Source organism: Camponotus vicinus, unplaced genomic scaffold, assembly GCF_025532165.1.
Source record: "Camponotus vicinus isolate PSW18456_S1 unplaced genomic scaffold, iyCamVici1.0 SCAF_3, whole genome shotgun sequence".
In the NCBI taxonomy this organism is placed as follows: Eukaryota; Metazoa; Arthropoda; class Insecta; order Hymenoptera; family Formicidae; genus Camponotus; species Camponotus vicinus.
In genome coordinates this window covers 19,028,151-19,047,428 of record NW_028141967.1, presented here as the reverse complement: position 1 = coordinate 19,047,428, position 19,278 = coordinate 19,028,151, and the positions used below count along the sequence as shown (strand labels likewise).

Sequence of the window (19,278 nt, the reverse complement as noted above, 5' to 3'; positions counted from 1 at the left end):
TTACATATTTAAAAATTTTACAAAAAATTTTATTTTAATATCATATATTTTAATGTAAAAACTTATCATTAAGCGAGTGTTATTAAAATATTCTAGCACTTATGAGTTATATATAGTGCAAAAATTTAATTCAATTTCCACAAGAAATATGTATTATAGTATATATATATATATATATATATATATATATATATATATATATATATATCAATTAGTATATATTAGGTACATAATACATTAATTTGTGAAATTAAGTTTATTTATATTTCTAATTCATACAGATTTTATGCCTTTTTTAGACGAAAAATAAGGAATCTTAGGTAATGGAAGGAATAAACTCTGCTAGTTATGATAATACAATTTATTAAATAAACTCTTCTATTCATCGTATGTTTACTTTACATTTATACAAAATTGGAAAAAGAATCTTCTTCCGAAGTATCGAGATTCATTCGTTTCAATATTTGCACTGTACGATGTAAATGTAATCCCATTTCTCGAATAGTAGGATATTTATATACAAAGCGATGAACGCGATCAGTAATATTTACAATTCTATTTACAACAGTTTCTAACTTGTTCAAAACAATCGCAATCGATATTGGCACAGAACTCAAGGACAAATTTTTCAATAGATGCCTTTTTTAAATTAATACTGGAAAACGTGAAGCCTATTACGTGAGATTTTTCTCTTCGAAGTCGTTTTACGACGATTATCATTACAAAAAAAATGTTTTCTATCGTAATGCTGTAATGTTTAACCATCACATGATTTTTAAACCTGTTTTGTTTGCATAATTCGAAATCATTCCACAAGCTATAATTCGATGACAAGTTAATCCACCTGTTTTTCTGACCGGCATTGTTCATACATTCCAACTCTCATTCTCTCGCGGGATGCTGGGTGATCGCGTGATGAGGTGTTAAGCCGGGATGAGACAGCATTCCTACGGGGTAAAGCCCCGCAGAAGTTAAAAGTCCTGGATGTGAGCCGTAGAGCGCCGTATGATGCTGCCTTACGGCTGACATCCTCAGTTTCTCGATTTCCGCTTCTTGCAAACGTTTCGCTTTAGCACGTCGGTTCTGAAACCAGATCTTCACCTGCAACAATAAATCAATTGAAATTTATAGCGGTGTATTTGGGGTGATGAGTTTCGACACGATGACTAATGCGAGATATGGTTATTCGTGTTCACGAATGTTCCGGCAAGATTTAGTAATCATTCGGGATGTAATGATTTACATGGAGTCGGGGCCTCCAAGCAGTTAAGTTTATAAGCTAAAATTAGTTTGAGTCTGTAACATTTATCGTAGAATATCATGGTCTTTACTAATTACATGCCGATGTTAATATCGACTATAAATATACCGACACAAAAAATTTACATTAATTCGAAATGAAAATAAAGTGTGTCAGTTTTATGGCATCATATAATTACGTTTATTCGTTGAAATTCATATTCGCTCGCATATTCGTGGCACCGAGGAGTCTCTAAGATAAATCGGAAGAGAACACATTAAATTTCATCTAAATGTCACTTTCGGACATATATAATTTTGGCAAACAACATCTCGATGACGCCATGAAAAGAAGAACTGACAAAAATAATCCGCGATAATATCGTGGCGACGCGTACATCTGCGACTATAAACGGACCGTTATCCCTCGCCGTAATTTTATCGCCGTCTATCTTAATCGAATAATCGATGCCGTTGTTGTCGGATCGTTACGAAGCGGGGTCGATTCGCGTTTGCCGTTCGTACGCACGCGTTAAGGTACGCGAAATGCGTTTCGGAAATCGCTGCCAGAGAATCGGGATCTCAGCCGGAGATAATTGCTCGGTCATCGCGTGCTATCGCGAAACGCGCGTGTTTCAGGCAATTTGTAGTCTATTAATAAAATTACCATCCTCTCTTTGCCCCGAGACGGCTCGGATAGCGCGCATTTACGTGCGCTAATTACCGCGCATCTGGCAGGACGCCGCGCAGCCATAACTAAGTCTTGAAAGACACGCGCGAATTGTTTTGACTCGTGAATGGCACCCAGCCCCGAGGAAATAAAAGTGGCGAAAGATATGGAGTGCGTTGCTACCAATTTGAGGTCCTAACCGCACGAGATCGGTCGCTCTGCTGCTTCGAAGAAATTATGATTCCCGCGGTGAGGACCGGATACTAAATGTACTAATTTGATTGCGTAACAAGCGAGGAATTTACAATCCTCGATTAAATATTCCTCCGGCTTCGACAAACCATCTTTAAATTTAAGATGATTGTAAAATAAATAACGACAAGTTGAACGAGTTAATAACCTACTCGCTAATTAATGCTAAGAGATATATGTATAAAGTTGTGTAATCGTACACGAAGAATGAAAGATTAGATAAATCACTTGGTAAGTGATCCTTGATGTGATAAATAAATCATCATTTTTCTGTATTTCATTTTAGCGAATATTTATATCTATATGCAAATTTAAAAATTATACGCAGCAAACATCGCATTAATAATTAAGGATAATTTGATGCGTGCCAAATTTAATATTTCATTATTCGTTATATAAATTATACTTAAAAATTAAATAAAAATTAGCATAAGAGCCCAACTACCGCACTGTAGCTCTTATGCCAATTTTGATTTATTTATTTGAGCCAAATTCCCAACTATTAATTTACAAATTATACTCTTTGATACGAAATTGATTTTTACCTGTGTCTCCGTGAGATGCAACGACGACGAGAACTCTGCCCTCTCGGCGACACTCAAGTACTGCCTCTCTCTGAACTTCTTCTCGAGGGCCAATAACTGCTGTGTCGTGAAGGGCGTTCTGGGCTTTCGGTTAGGCTTGTGCTTCCTCAGGTTGCACTTAATCTTAGCCGGCTCGCCGTTCTCTGGAAGCGGAAAAAAAAGAAACACGCTTTCAGTCGAAGTGCATGTTGTGCAGCGGGAACAGCGACGAGCATTATGCTCGTATGAACAAACTGACGGACACAGATAGTCCTCCCGCGAGAAGGTGTTTCGCGGGATAGGTAGGCCAACGGAGGAAAGGGCCGGGAGACCGCAATGTCCCGTTTTTGTCGGCCTCGAACGGACTCGAATAGCCCGGCGAGGGCAAACGCATCTTTTTAGGGCGCAATTCATAATTTTTCCGTCGGAACGGCGCCGCAAACTGGTCTCATTACTTTTTTGCCGGCCGACCGCAAAATTCCGGCCGCGAATTGTTTCTACACAGCCCGGCCGCGGCTACCGCGCTCGCATAAGAGCGCCGATCGTAACGCCTGCTCGCGCGAGGGAAGGCGTCGTTGGTGAGCTTGGTATTCTCTTGACTTGCTCGTTTAGAAAAAGACGTTGTGCCGCAGCATCGTGTCGCGTCGGTTAATTGCGCGCTAGAGAGAGAGAGAATACGCTTCTCGTCGATAGTAAGCGTTATTTTGTTAGCCGTGGTTATCGCGCAATTTCGTGTTCAACATAAGTATACTAATCTTTCTATAGATTTTATTAATATTAGTTTGTCAAATTTGAAACATTAACATTAGGTGAACCAAGGACGAAGAAGCATGAAATGCTTAAGTTTGATTAAGGCGTAAAAATTCGAAAACGTGGGATTTCATATGATGAAGTTTTTATATTAATCTTGTGTAGCATGTGTGAAGAAATAAATGTAAAAAATGCAAACAAGAATATTGCGTCCCTCTTTTATAATACTATCTAATTGCTTTTCAGTAAAATGCGAAATAATGGTTAATTTATATTTTATAAAATATAGTTGACGAGAAAATATTATTTGTATACATATTGTATATATTTAAATATCTACATAGTTAAAAATAAACACAGAGAGTATCTTTAAGCGAATATCTTTTTGCCTCTGTTACAACCAGATAATCGAGGGTCGTGTCGAGCCACCGTAAGGCAGGAAGAAACACAGAGAGAGAGAAGTCCGATATCGGAATATATCGGTTATATTCCTCGAGATTTGTCTCGAGACAATTGACAGATTTGTAGAGCGGAGGTACAGCTTCTGTATCAAACAACGAGTCAGATTCCGACGAAACAAAAGGCCACGTCGTCGTCGTCTTGGCAGTTGCCGTTTCTGAATTTCAAATTCGTCGTCGAAACCGCTCTTCACTCATCTCTCCTCGCCCTGTTCTTCTCGTTCCTCCCTCTCACTCTTCCAGGATTTTCTACACATCAACTTGGACTTACAACACGATAGTATGCGCCATGCCCGATCCTCCTTCAGGAATTGTCCTTTGTATACGTTCCTCACCGCTCACTAAGGGTTCCAATTAGTCTCGGCATCCGGTGATCTCTCCGCGTCGCAGGGGCCACCAAAAACGCGGGGCCTGATTTCAATCCGGGACTACCGATCGGGAATGTGCATTCGAAATAATTAGCTGATTCCGCCGAGATATCGTGGTCCACGAATGCAATGATCATCGGACGGAGTGCAAAATGGAAAGGACGGATCGAATGGTTGGGTGCCTTTTGTTACGTTGCATAACGATCGAAAGGACAAACATTCTTGATAAAATCGTATCTGATCTCTGCATTTGGATGTATTCGGTGGCTCGCGTTTCTCGAGAAAAGATTTAATTTCAGATGTTTTCAAAAATGGAGCAAAAAGAAGTGGATTAAAATCATTAATTTGTTTTTATCACTATGTTACATATATATTACTAATATAATTTTTAATACAATATACACATGCATATACATATGTATACACACACACACACATATATATATACATATATATATATATTTTTTCTTTTCTTAACATTTGAACACTTGAAGATATAAAACTACCTTTACTTGTATCAGTAAATTCTCTTACGGCGAAATCACTTATTTAGGATAATCACGGTAAAAGAAGCGGTGGTATAAAACTTTGAAGGGGTGCGCCGACCTGTGAAAGTACGCTCTACGAGAGTTCATATTTCAGAATTATGGCATTTTGCCCGTATGGCGCGTATATTCTATACGAGATCTCTTCTAGAATTTTTTATGTCAGCAATAGAGAAGCAAAGCTATCCTTGTCAAAATTATTATTTTATAACTGCTATATATTATTTGTTTTAATTATTTTCAATTTTTTTATGCAATAATAATGCAGACTACTGCTGTAATCAAAGTTTTTATAAGATAAAATTCATGCCATTGTTATATTAAAAATTATTTATAATTATTTATAAGTCTAAAAAGTTTTATATTAAAAGAAACATTTAAAACAATATTATAAAACATGAATATAATGAATTATAACTACAATGAATGAATGAATTACAAATATAATAATTACAAAATATAATAAATGAATTATAAATACAAAGTAGTTAATTAAATTCAGTAGTATGTATGATTAAATATTTAAAGAATGTCAAGTAAGTTTTACTATGCAATAATATTAGTAAATATTTATTCATAAATTACATATTCATATGTATAAATAATATTTATAATAATTATATAAATTATCTCTTTTGCAATAGTCACTGATCAAGCGAGGACACACGAGAATTGTTCGGTTCGGTCGAGCGACGGTAGGCTATCGTTTAATAGCGGCCAAAGTGGCCATCGGAGAATCAATTTTCGTTCGTCGATTACTCGATTTGTCTCGGGACATTTTTCTGCGATAATCACCCATTGTTTGGTTAGAGAATCCACGAACAAAACGTAGTTAAATTCACTCCTGCGTCTCTAGTGGACTCTTTGACGAAATAAAATGATGATGCAAATTGCTTTTTTAACGATCGTCTTTTGTAATTCGTAAATTGCTTAGCTAATTAACACTGAAGGTATAATATCGTTTATTCACAATCGTAAAAAATAGGATGTGTATATCGATTGGCGTTAATTACTTATAAACCCCATAATTTAAAAATTAAAAATAGATAATTATTACGCTATTGAAAGCTGTTAAATTATCGAATTGTAAAATAGTAAACAGAAAGTACATTTATTTGATTATTATCGCGGGATATTCTTTTGCTAGGTTTATGTTTTCAGAATATCATCACGTTCGATATTACGTATCGATAAAGAGTAAAGTTGTCTGGATTCTATATAGCAGCGAGTCCATAAACCGCGCCTGTAACCACGTAATCGCTTTAGCCGCAATGAACCATGAAAAGAATCTGCCGAGAAATACAAGGGAAATTGGCGCTCTGCCAAAGATTAAAAACTATTTCAAACATAGTTGTCGTCGCACCTTGTAAAATTAACGCTAGAATGGAAAATTAATGATTCTACTTCGAGGAACTATTACTAACAATAAGAATATAAAAGAAAATTCTCTCTCAAAAATGTCATCTTTTTATCTTAATATATATTTCACTAACATATATTAAAATATAAATTAAAGTAATAAAAAATAAAATCTAGTTGACGTTTAAGGTAATAGTTAGTTGATTTGCTTTATTTTTGAAATAAATTCAGTCACAAGCTTTAGTAAAACATATAAAATAATATGTTGACGTTTAAGGTAATAAAAAATAAAACTTAGTTGACGTTTAAAACGAAAATAATGTTTAAAAATATATTAAAATAAAGACTGGTTCTCACCGTTTAAAGGAGCATGATGAGAAAAGTGAGAAGGGAAGAACGTGGCGGTAGCTGCGGCTGCTGCAGCCGCCGCAGCGGCTGCAGCTGCATTCTGATGTCCGCCGCCCCAGACTGCAGGATGAAAATTAGGCGGAATCCCAGGTATACCACTGAGAGTGGAGAAACCGCCAAGATAGGCTGGAGTTGGTCTAACGGGAGTTGGACTGGACGGATGATGCTGAAGATCCTCGACATCCACTAGTCTACTCTCATCGTCCTCCTCGATGTCGTCCGTCTCTGAACACCTCGAGTGAATTTCACCGTGGGAACTGCTCGTAGGTGATTGCGAGCCAGCATCCTGATGATTGCTGATGATTTTTGGAGACGAGGAACAGCCTACTATGGGTTCCGGGGTGGTTCTAATGTCGGTAGACTGATGCATTCGATAATCTATGCTACCAGAAGTCGATCGTCTACTGGGTGACTCGATACTGCAAGCGAAATCGATCACTTCGGGATATCTTGGAGGTGTCCCCGAGTCCGAAGCATTGTGAGGAGAGACGCAATGGCTCAATCTAATTTCCTGATTACTGGGCGACGATGACGAAGTATATCTTAATGTTTTCAAGTCGCAAAGATGCTTCGGTACCGAAGAGTTGATGGTGATACGAGGTTCCTGTCGAGTCGACAAATACGAGACAACCGGTGATGACATTAAGAGAGCATCCTGCTTCGACGGAGATTCCGACGTCTTCCTAGTATCCTCCGCCAGCAGGGCCGCGACAGAAAAACTCAATCGATGAGCCGGTTTTGAGGTCGCTTGCAGCGCCTGAGCCTCATTTGATGAATCCGGACTGGTCGATCCAGGCGTCACCGGCGAGGTCATCCTTATTACTGTCATTCTCGAACGTCGATCGGGCACGTTCTGCGCCGATTAGCACTACTCAGATTCGCAACAACAATGTCCCGATATTTGGAGTCTGAATAAGAGTTTATCCGCTCATTCCACGATAGACTAAACAGCTCGACGTGCTTCACTGCTTTTCAAAGCACTCTTCACTGATTCGCGCATAATCTTTCACGAACTCGCAAATTATTTGTTGTTCAATGATCAGCTCCGGAAAATGACGCGCGCGAGACACATCGTTCACAAGGACATCGTCCGACGTTTGACAGCTCTTATGGATCAATGTTCGTGGACCGTCAGCTCCGGTAGCCTCCAGTCAAGCCGAGCTCTCCGTGTGGACTGAGTCTGACCGCTCTGCCAGCACCGCCCTGATTTTTCCTTTTGCCTCCGACCGAGTGTTCGTGGTGGGGCTGAACGCACATCGGAACAAGAGAGATCTCTCGCTAGAGTGGGAAATCCGGGTGATAGAACGAGAAGGAGAGGATCAAAACGGGGCTGGGAACTGCCAACGGGGCTGGAAACTAGCAACAGGGGCATTCCTCGCGATGCTCCGCCCCGTAGCTGGGGACCCAGGAACAGGAGGAATTATCTATACAGCGATTTTTGTGCCGAGAGGGATAAGTTTCTCTCGTGCAAATGCGACGCGCCGTCACGGAGCGGGGGAGAACGCGGAAAGAGAGTGAGGGGAGCGCGACGGGGAAGAAGAGATTTAATCGCCACTTGCTTTACTACGTCGGAGACGGTAATGAGTGCAATTGAGCAATTAGGCGGGGTGATTAAGATTAAAAAAAAAAATTAAGAGTGCGGATGAGATAGTTTTCAATTGTCATTGCGCATATTAAACGATAAGGCAAAGAGATAATGTTTGGATTAGTCAACGAGAAATGTCGATGTTCAAGCATTCGAGAGCAAATATTTCTATATTTTTATTGCATTATTTCTTTAATGATAAATATTTTGACAAGTTACATTTTTTTCTTAATAAAGATTTGATGAGGAAGTTAGTTATGAGAATAACGCTGGCAAAATGACGCTAATAATAAAAAAAGTTATAGTCAAGAAAAGAAATCAATAATAAGAAATCAATAACCATTTTTTTTATTATTTTTAATTTTAATTGTATAAATTATAATTTAAATGAAAATTAAATACATTATTATTAAATTCGGTAAAAATTAAAACTCATTATATTGCTTTTTAATTTAACATACATTACGTTAATAAGCCACATAATTTTGATGAATTACAATATTTCAATGTATAATTATTATATCATTATTAATCACGTTTGAGAAACACACGATATATTATATAACGGTTGAAAGGATTGAATCATGATCGCAACGCATATACGAGACGTGAAAATATGAGAATTCTGAAATTTCGGTTATCTCTTCCCGGTCCAGTCCGGAAGATACGGTTTGTTCGCGCATGCAGGTAGATAGGTAGGTATATCGATTCGTAGTCGAACGTCAACCCCTCTCAGTCTCGAGACTTCCCTCTCGATGTTCAGCCCCTAAATCGAGCCGTCGCATCGCGGCATGTCGGGAGATTTTCGGGGTTCGTCCGTGGTGCTCGTTTGTTCTGACGGAGATTCCATCGTCGCATACCCGTCCGTCATATTTACGGTGACTCCGTCACGTAACTTCGTGATAAGCAAAAACAAATGAGTCCCGATAGGGGTGCCGATATAACGCTGCACCGCCGAATAAAACCTCGCGGACGTTCTTCCATTTTCGCGGAATTGGCTGGAGTCGTAAATTTCATCGTGCGGAAATCCGCACGGTGTCTATTTTCACCGTTTTATCAGAGAGAATCGATGTCAAACCTCAAAAACATATCGCTTACCAGCGTGAGATAAGTTCGTATCGTTATATTATTTGTAACTCCCTGTTAGACAAGAGTCTGTTTGTTTGTCCACTTGATGAAGATGCAGATAAAGATTATTAATAACGAATAAAAAATCTATCAAAGAGATATGTAACTTAAAGCTTTAAGTTACATATCTCTTTGATAGATTTTATACATGATTGTCTCGAGCAGATCAATTAATACATAAGACGTCTAATGAAATTGAATATCTAGAATCGAAATAGACACATATTGTTGAGTCGATTTTTACATGTCAACTATTTTTCTGAAAAATTAATTTGACGATCGATATCATCACAGATTTGTATTATATATAATGAAATATATATCGGAAGACGATTCGTCGTCGCGATTAATTTTCCCTGTAGCTAAACCGTCAGACTTTTAACAGCGCGATATTATGCTAACTGCAGACTCGGTAATCGAGAAGAAATCACGATGGCAATAAAGAGGTTCATAAACTCTCGTAACAAAGAATTTTTCGCTATCTTTCGTTATTCGAGACATTAATGTTTACAGACCATTGACTTTTAAATTCGCTTTTGTGAGCATATCCATTCCGCTCTCAAGATAAATTTGTGTGTTCGATTGGCAAGATTGTATAACTGCGTTCTTCTAGACTGACTTTCTTTAAAAAATAATCGTAGTATTCATTAAAGTATTAGGATATTCAAAATTTCCCGAATTTATGTGTATATCAGAAAATGTTTGAATCAAATTTAGAAAAATTATATCGATTTTGTCAAACTTGTTTGAAATCCGCTCAACAATATTAAAGAAATATATACAATTTCCTAATAATATTCTTTTAAATAAGTCGACTACCATGCGGTTCGCCATTTTGATATAATTTTTCACAGGAAACGAGTGTTTTCGATTAGAGCACACCGTGACGGTCGGATCGTCGTTATTAAGCATCGTCCTTTCAATAATTAAAGAGGACAAGACACTGAGGTCGGGAAAGATGCCGTTGCCGCGGGATAGAGAAGGATGAGCTAATTTGGATGGTTACCAAGGCAAACGATACGTTAAATAGATAGGACGGGTAAGCAGTGGGGAACCCGACATAATGAGGACCACCCGCTAGCACCGTAAGACGTACTCGGTACACGTACTCGGTGTATCGCAGAGTTTTGCTTGAATGTTCGTCAGTTTCCGTAAACAAACTCTTATGTATCAAATCAATACAGTCATTTGAATGCATTCGTAAACTTTTTGAAGAAATATAATAATCTTTCTTTAACAAATTATAAAATTTAGTGCAATATTGAAAGCAATTGATCTTTCCCTTTAATTTTTTTTTACACGTTAATGTAGGAAATTACAATTTTTGTGAATCCATGTTGTGTCAATATTTATAGAGGAAACAAAGAATTTATTTGTTTATTTATATTCAATTTGATATATAATTCAATTCATTCATTTTTTCATAATATTTTAAGCACTTGAATCTTTTTGATATTATTTATACTTTTATATCTCTAATAATTAATAATCATTGCAAACAATCTTTAGGAAAATGTATAATATAAGATTAAATTTAGCTCATTTTTTAATTTAATTAATGTAAATAATATTGCATATAATAATATCTAAATACGCTATAAAATTTGAATTACTTCAATAATATTCTTAAACATAAATAGAGTCGAGAAACTTGCAATAGTCACGGATTTTGTGATATCGAGACACCCTATACGTGTAAAGTGCCATGAGGTGGCTGTTAATTATTAGCGAGCCGCTATATTGAGCATGAAAACAGTATTTCTTTCGGGCAGAAAAGATTCAAGTCAAATTGGCGTTAAAATTGCAATCACGGTGGTCCGTCTTCCTCGCTTCGCTTTGCTCCATCAGCTCGTTCCTCGTTTCCTCTCGTCCACGGAATTAGATTGTCTATTCTCAGAGAGAACGCGCACGCTCATCGCTCGGCTCTAATAGCCGTTTAGAGGGTTAATTTCTCTTCGAGAAAAAAAAAGAATATGGTCATGGGAGCGCGCTCTTGCGCTTTTTGCCGTTGATGCGCCACTTATACTTCGATGATATATATCGAGCAGGTTGGAAAAAAATCTGTAGCCAATATATGTAGGCTTTAAAGAAGGCAGTATTTCTTATTTTTGGAAATGACAATTTGTAAGATTAATAGTAAGATTATTGTGCATGATAAAAAATGTTTAACGAATTTGTTCTCATTAAATAATCTAATTTCAGTTAATTTATATTCGAATATATTTTTGAAACTTTTTAATATTATGCACAAGGAAAATATTTTTCATAAGAACTTCTTTCTTACACACTCTCTAAATCAAATTGGTCAAAATTTCGAAAATCAGTGATTATTTTATATAAAAAATACACTTTCCTTTGTTTTATACATATTTCACTGATTATGATAATAAAATTTCACTACCACTAAAAATTAGCCACTATTACTAATTGATTTTTTCAATGAGATTTCAATGTTATATTTGTAATTGAAATTACTGCTTATCAGTGACAATACATTAATTCCAATACATTAATTAATTTAAGAGAGTATATTTCGCATTATCGTATTGATGAGTAATTATCTCATTCTAATTAAAAATATTACGTGTAATGATCAAGATATAAAAACTGTTTGATAAATGCAATCGCAAGCCATTCTCATTCTTTATAGATTTTAGTATCGAGTGGGAAGATTGCATCTTTCGTAATCCCCGTGATTTGGTTGTTTGCGGGCGTGCATTCTGCGCTTGTCGCATTTAAGTACCTCTGACTCGCGATTGGACTCTTTGAAGCATTGCGTGTCACAGCGAATACTGTGCCCATTCCGCGAACCTAGCTCACGATCGCATTTGCACGGAAAGCCACGACGGACGGAACACTGCTCGTTTGTTTCAGATTTCTGCCAGGAAACACGCCGTCTCACCCTCCCACCCAACTCACCCTTTCTCTTTCTCTCTCTTTTTTCTTTCTCTCTTTGTTTCTCTGTTTCTCTTTGTTTTCTCTGTTTCTCTTTTCTTGGCTGTATAATCAGACCCCAGCCAGGAGGACAGTAAAACACGCGCCCGTTCGTATGCAGAAACCGTAAGCGACTTTGTTTCCCGCTTTTTGCGAGCGATTCGCGAACATTTACGTAGCCAATAATTGAATATTGGAGCCGAAATGGTGTAGGTGGAGACAGAGGGAGGAAGAGGAGCGAATGAGAAAGAGATGGAAAGAAGGGAGGAAGCAAAGAAGGAGAAATAGAGAAAGCGATAGAGAGGAAGGAAAAATAGAGAGGAGAGCGATGATGGAGAGAAAGCGGTGGTTGTATAACAGGATGGATGAGGGTGAGAAGAGGAAGAATCACAGGGTTGGGCACGGTCGATGCTACCGTATGGAGGGTAGCACGGGAGGAAAGGGCGTGCGGGCGGAAAGGGGAGGAGGAAGGGAGAGGGAGACTGCGAAAGGCGAATTCGCGAGAGTCGCGGCGATGGGGGAGAAAATCGATATTTTAATTGGACAAAATAATTGGAACGAGCGAACGAATGAAAGATCGTAATCTCCGAGCTCCCCTTTGTATATTGGCGAACCTGCACGTCCCATCCAATCCTGCCTCCGATCTCTCCTCCCTTCCCTGATCCTCCTGTCCCATCTCTTTCTCTCGCTCTTTCCCTTCCGCGAAGCGTCTCTTGTATTCGCCGACCGATTCTCTCTACCGTTAACGCACCCCGCTCGTTCCTCTGCCCTTCCACCCCTGCTATCAGTGCATCGTGTAGATATACATTACATTAATGGTCACGAAAGGAATATAGGGGATTTAAGACTCACGATTGATCATTAACTAAAATTATTCGCAATCGGCGGTATGCGATTTGTGAGGAGGATTGCAAAGGAAGCCTTTTTAATTAAGGTCTTTAACCTTTATCATAGAATCGAAAATTTAATGCAAACAATAATAAATATTATTAACAGTTCGAAATTTCTTCTTGTATAGAAATTACTTTAATATTTAAATATTGAAATATTAAAAATAATTTAGATTATCTAGTATTTTAAAAATTAAATAAATGATGAAAGATTGAACTTGAAGCTTATAAATTGCTATTTTAGATACAATAAATTTTGTCAATTTATTTTTTTCATTATACAATTTTCTTTGCAAATCTATTTCGGTTCAATGATGTATAAAAATAATTGTTGTTATACGATATATAACATATAGATTTATATATACACAATCACGTGCGAGTATGAATGGCGGTAAACGAAGCGCGTCGAGCGGATAGCGCGTAATGTCCGATAATTTCGCGTTGTTTCAGTTAATTAAATTTCATTTTCTCCCCTTCTCTCCCCTTTAAGCGGTTTATGCGCGTCGGCTTATCCCCCGCCGGTTTGACAGTTGACCACTGGCGCGATAGCGAGCGCGACGTTGAGCTGGCCAATTTCATCGCCACCGGCTCGTAAAATTAGAATACACCCGAGGAAAACCACTACCGAAACTTCAAAGAGCCTCGCGAAATCCTCAAGTAACTGCCTTAAGACGCTGCGACTTTCAAAGTGTGCTTCGTCCGCGGTAGTTTGCCTTTCTACTCGCGAGCTATCAAAGACTAATACATTCGAAAATATCAAGTTATTATATTCGAGGATAAACTGGATAATTATATTGACCATTACATAATTAGAAAGCTATTTTAATTTAAATTAGCGTCAAGTTACAATAATTGTTTGTATTTTGCTTTTTAATCTTTAAGTGACAGGAGAAAGTTTTACATAGAAATATCATATTAATCGAAGAAAAAAATTATTTTTAAGGAATGAAATAAACTTGATTCATTATTTTTTCTTCTTTTTTTATATAACATAAATTATATTCTTATCCATGATATACACATGAAGAAAATTTACTTAATTAAATTTAATGCTAAACTTTACCAGTCTTAAACCTTGGCAAAAGTAATTTTGTCTCGCACGATCAATTTATTAGTCAAACGGAACAAAATTGAGGGTGGCGATATAGCGCGCGTGGTTCTAAGTCACCCGTTGCCGTGGCCAATTACATAGGGCCCAAATATTTTTGCTCCGATTTCGTCCGGCGTGAAATGGAGCGTCGCGAAGGGGGTGGGGAAGTGAAAGGACGGGAAGGGTCACGGTCGAGGATAAGGGTCTTTGCGCCTCTGGCGCAGTCGACACCTCCACACGTGCTCGCCATGCGCGGCTAGTTAGAGAGTCACGAGAGGCGCCGTATATCGGTGGTTATATACTTGTTAGCCCTTAACTGGTCTCCCGCCCGCCTCTTCCTATCCGCCTTTCGGGTTTTGTGGTGCCCCGATAGTTCATTTGTTTCGTTCGCGGACTTCCGGTCTTAAAAACGCCGCGCTGACGATAACTTCCTCTCTGCTATTCCTCGAATAATTCCTCGAATTTCGTTATAAAGCGATTCACACGATGCAAAAGCATTTCTTCATTATGTCATCGAATAATATAATTATGTTAAGAAATAATATTACGAATGAAATAATAATTTTCTAATAAAAAATATGACATTATATTTATTATAACCTTAAGACTATTAATCTATTAATACAGAATCATTATTTTATTTATACAAGCACTTTGGTTACTATCTCCTCTCTCTTTCTCTCTCTTGATTATCTAGTTTAATTTATTAAAATTTAATTCAAAAAAATCTAAAATTAATCAAGACAAATATTATAATTCGCCGTTTTACGTTTAAAAAAGAAATGTCTGAAAAAATTAATACTAGAAAATATATTGACACCAGTTGGTAGCGGCACGTGTTCGGTTACATTCGCGGCGCTTCACAAGACGTGCCGAACAGAAGTTCTCTTGCTCGTCAAGGATAAGTAGCCAGTCTTCATAAGTAGCCGTTCGCACTTGTCGATAATAGCCCTTTTAAGAAGTGCCTCTCGAACGTCACGCCTGTGCGAGATCGCTCCTAGAGTCATAACGACGGATTATAGGCTCATCAAAGTTTTCACACGAGTCGAGAGCTTTGGGAAATCATTAATATCTCTTATAGAGTGAGTGCATCCTGCACGCATCCGCTTTAATGGAATCGCACGAGCACGTTTTCGCTTCATCGTGCTACACCACTTAGCGGCCGCTTCCGCCAGACGTAAAAAAGTTACTTTTCGGCGCTTTTTAAGCCAATGTGTCGAAGATTTATCGCGTGTTTAGATTGAGTCGCGCCATGTTGGATTAAAACATTCAATGCAACCGTTGCGGTAAAATGCCGAGAAAATTATGCTACTGTCGGAATCGGTTTAATACTCTCGAAAGTTATATTTACAGTTTCCTTTCTTTAAGTGTTCTCATGAAAACAGATAATTTTGATGTTATGTATAAATTATTCGATGCATATATTATTTTTTTATTAATAGAGATGATGTAAATATAAATATAATGGAATATTATTTAAATATATTGTTTTTTTAAACATTATTGATGAAAAATTATAATGAATAATTTAGATAATGTAAACATTAATTCAAAATAAAAATTTTTTACATTTTACAATAACTTATATTATTAAAATAAAAATAGTTTCTTCGCATGAAAATTATATATAATTACTCTATTAAATATCTCTTTTTCTTGTCTATTTATTATATCGAGTTTTTTATTTGATACATATAATAATTGTGTGAAGTATTAATTATTTTGGACGCTGCTATAATAGAAATTGTATATTTGTGTTACAGATCAACTTAGTTTCAACGTAATACGTTCCACTGCTGCGCATCGATCAGTGAGTGACAACTTTTATTTTATAGTAAAAAAATGCCAAGTAAATACATGTATATATGTCCTAATTTTTATTTTTTTTTAACTAGTATTTATCATATATATATAGTATAAATATTTTTATTTACTTGGCATATTTTTACCTTTTTTAAGAAAGATTTATACATATATCAGAGATATGAAAATTTCACTGGAGAAAGCACAAAAATTGAAACGAATCGAAGAATTGAAGATAAGAGAGATGCGTGAAGACAAATTCGATCCGTGATACATATTAATCGTACGTCGATTATCCAACATTAATAATCGAGTCGATAAACGTGTTTGCGCAAATGTAATCAAGGAACAAGTTATCAGGTTCCTTTGATTTCATGGCTTGTCATCTCATAAATTGCGGCGAGAGTCGTCGCAATTAGCGCGTAAAAAAGCTCAATGCGTTTCGAAAAGAGACTTGATGAACTACTTTCTCAATTTCGCGGTAACTGCATTCGATATTCGATGCCTGTTCACGCTCGCGCATGTGAGATTATCAATCGTGTTTTTCTGGGACTTTGAAAAATGTCTCATTTTTTTATCGGTACATAATATTCTCGCGTACATGAGATCGTAAAACGCATCCCCCAAGCTCGTCCTGACGACTATGTTTAGCCGGCATGTTTTCGAGATGAATGTTCGCTGCGTGTCTCTGTAGTCTCGTTCATATCTTCTTTTTTTTCACCGGTATTTACGAGTTATTCTTTACAAAAATTTCTCTTGTCATTACGTGATGCAGTAAACAAAAATGCACTAATTAGAAATAAAATAGAATATATATAATACGAGAAGATACGATGTGTGCACATTTCCATTTTTAATTCATAGCAATTATTATTGTAATATAAGTAAGTAATATAATTAAAGTAAAAACGAATATCACGTATATCTACGTGATTATAATGTAAGTTTGAATAATTATAAAATAATGTCAACAATAGACAGGTAAATATCAAGATCTCAAATAAGAAAATTTTGCACAAGCTTTAATTTGATTTTTATCAAAAATAATTTTTCTGAGGTGAAATGATAACTATTTTTTTAGATATATATTTTTCTCACAGCATTTTTAATTTAACTAAGACTCAGTTAAAGTAAATGTTAATTTAAGATGGCCACGCCTTTTGCTAATTTTCTGTCGTCACAGATAGAAACGGAAAAGTGGAAAAAAAAAAATTGGAAGTAAAGGGATCCGCATAAATGTGAATAGACCGTCATTTAACGACAGGAAGTGTTGCTCGAGGGAAACATATGTTTCGCGTGCACTCGTAATGATTACACTCGCGTTCGACAAGTTCTTCGTTATTTCCTTCTTAATTATAGACCGGCCAAACTCGAACGTGTTTGCGCGAAACGGTTTTCCTTCGTCTCTCCGCATCTCCGTTTCCTTTTCTTAACTCTACGTACATCTTGAAATAGTTTGTCAATCTTTATATTTGCCTGTACAATGATTAAGATAAATTGTTTTGTAAAATTTTGCAAGCAAGCAGATTGTGATTAATAATTCTTACAATAATATAATCACGCAATTTATATCTTCTCTTTGGAAGATGATAGACTATATTTTTTTCATAATTATTTTTCACAATATTCGTATCAAAGTTTCGATTTATTTCACATAATGATTATTGCAATTATAATATAATATTATAAATTAAAATGAGTTATTAAGCTCCAAAGGTACAAAACTGTTGTATAGAATAAACGAGACATGAACACGTCGCAAATTTGGTAATCTCGCGGGATATTAAATAACTAACTGCGAGCGACACGAATTGATTACGTGTATAAATGGAAACGCACAGGCAGTTAGCCGAGCGTCAGTGCGAATCAGCTGTTATCAGCTGTTTATCTCGCCTCGTGGCAATAAGTTTCGATATTTTACTGCGTTACGACTTCGTCAGACTGCACCACAGCGAAAATGAACTCTAATACCGTCGATATAACCGCTATATGAATAAGGCCCAAAAACGATAGTATCATAATCGCCGATATCTTAACGAGTATGCGATGACAAAAAATTATGCAGTCGAAGACGCGCGAACGTACAAGTCGAAGGTGTGCGAATAAGCGAACGAATCGTGAAAAAAAAGAAAACGAGGAAAGGGAAAAAAGAGAGAGAGAGAGAGAGAGAGAGAGAGAGAGAGAGAGAGAGAGAGAAAGAGTGAGAGCGGAGCTTTCGAAAGGAGGCTTCTGGTTTTCTCGCGAGTCAACCGACGCTCGTTTCGCAATTTAAATTCTGCCAGACACCCTTAACCGTGGATCGGGCACGAAATAAAAAAAAAGCAGGGCGCGGGGAACGAAACGAAGAGAGAGGGAGAAAGAGAGAGTGGCAAATGTGGCGAAAAGAGAGCAATCACGGCGCAGCCAGCAGTCGCAGCAACAGCAGCGGCGGTGCTGCGACAGGAGCGTTTGTTTTTTGAAGTCTGTATTGCTTACAAATGTCCCGTTGTAAAAAGCGAACAGCACGGTCCTAATGAGTCTGGTTGTTAAAAGACCTCTCCCCCCTTTTTTTACGCCTCACGCGCTCCTTCCTCCTCTTGTCCCTCGACATCCACCGTCCGTCGTTCTCGCGGAAGATCCATTAAAGTGACGGACACATTGTAGGTCGCGATCTTCCTTGCAGACTTTGACTTTAAACAGCTTTTAATAGTGTGCGGGAAATAATCGTACGTGGAAACTGATTTGCGCAATCTTCATATTTAACACGATGCCAACTGATTGCGAGTAAAAGTATTAGCCACGCACACATTAAGTTTTTCGCATATATGATATTCAAGCAATAATTTGGGGATGAACTATTATTAACATCTTTATTAATATCAATATTGTTACAAAATAATAGGCACATAATTATATTAATTGGCTGATTAACAAAAGAACTTCCTGATACAAGATTACGAACGTGAGCACTTTATGGTCGAATTTCCGTGAAACCAACGTTGTGACTTGGTGAGATTTCGATCGATCTCGGACACATCTCGAGTCGTAATACTCGATAACGTCTGCGCTTGTAAATGGTCTTAGGGCACACTTAAACGCCCATTTCCTCAGAAATCCGCCCAAATCGCTTAGACGCAGCAAAGCGTTCCAATTAAGAGGTATGCGTCTCGCTTCTGGCATCTCAGCAACGAGAGGATATATTTTTTACCCCCTCGTCGACCTTTCCTTCTCTTCCCTCTGCATCCTCCCGCGTT

The 19,278-nt window shown here is 37.3% G+C and overlaps 1 protein-coding gene and 1 long non-coding RNA gene across 6 annotated transcripts in view; one reads left to right on the top strand and one right to left on the bottom strand.

Moving 5' to 3' along the window:
• The window catches only part of LOC145969310 (uncharacterized), a 101,718-nt gene that overhangs the window by 20,360 nt on the left and 62,080 nt on the right, over positions 1-19,278 (top strand). Inside the window, exons 3-5 of one of the 5 annotated variants that reach the window (XR_014438035.1) lie at positions 10,180-10,364; positions 16,006-16,052; positions 16,223-16,328. This is a non-coding gene — a long non-coding RNA (uncharacterized LOC145969310). Of the gene's footprint in view, positions 1-10,179; positions 10,365-16,005; positions 16,053-16,222; positions 16,873-19,278 lie in introns of those variants that run through there. The other 4 variants (XR_014438034.1, XR_014438036.1, XR_014438038.1 and 1 more) reach the window with 4 other exon arrangements.
• LOC145968550 (uncharacterized) lies at positions 347-7,815 on the bottom strand. Its single transcript, XM_083094109.1, has 3 exons — positions 6,562-7,815; positions 2,707-2,888; positions 347-1,101 (listed from the first exon to the last, which is right to left on the bottom strand). Exons 1-3 carry the CDS (start codon positions 7,439-7,441, stop codon positions 883-885), a joined length of 1,281 nt encoding a protein of 426 aa, XP_082950235.1. The 5' UTR covers positions 7,442-7,815; the 3' UTR covers positions 347-882.

Excerpts from the sequence above, each read along its gene's own strand:
- LOC145968550 (XM_083094109.1), bottom strand. The coding sequence starts at position 7,441 with ATGACAGTAATAAGGATGACCTCGCCGGTGACGCCTGGATCGACCAGT. Across the intron at positions 2,889-6,561 it reads TCATCATGCTCCTTTAAACG|AGAACGGCGAGCCGGCTAAG; the intron begins GTGAGAACCAGT and ends TTCCGCTTCCAG. Across the intron at positions 1,102-2,706 it reads TGCATCTCACGGAGACACAG|GTGAAGATCTGGTTTCAGAA; the intron begins GTAAAAATCAAT and ends TTATTGTTGCAG.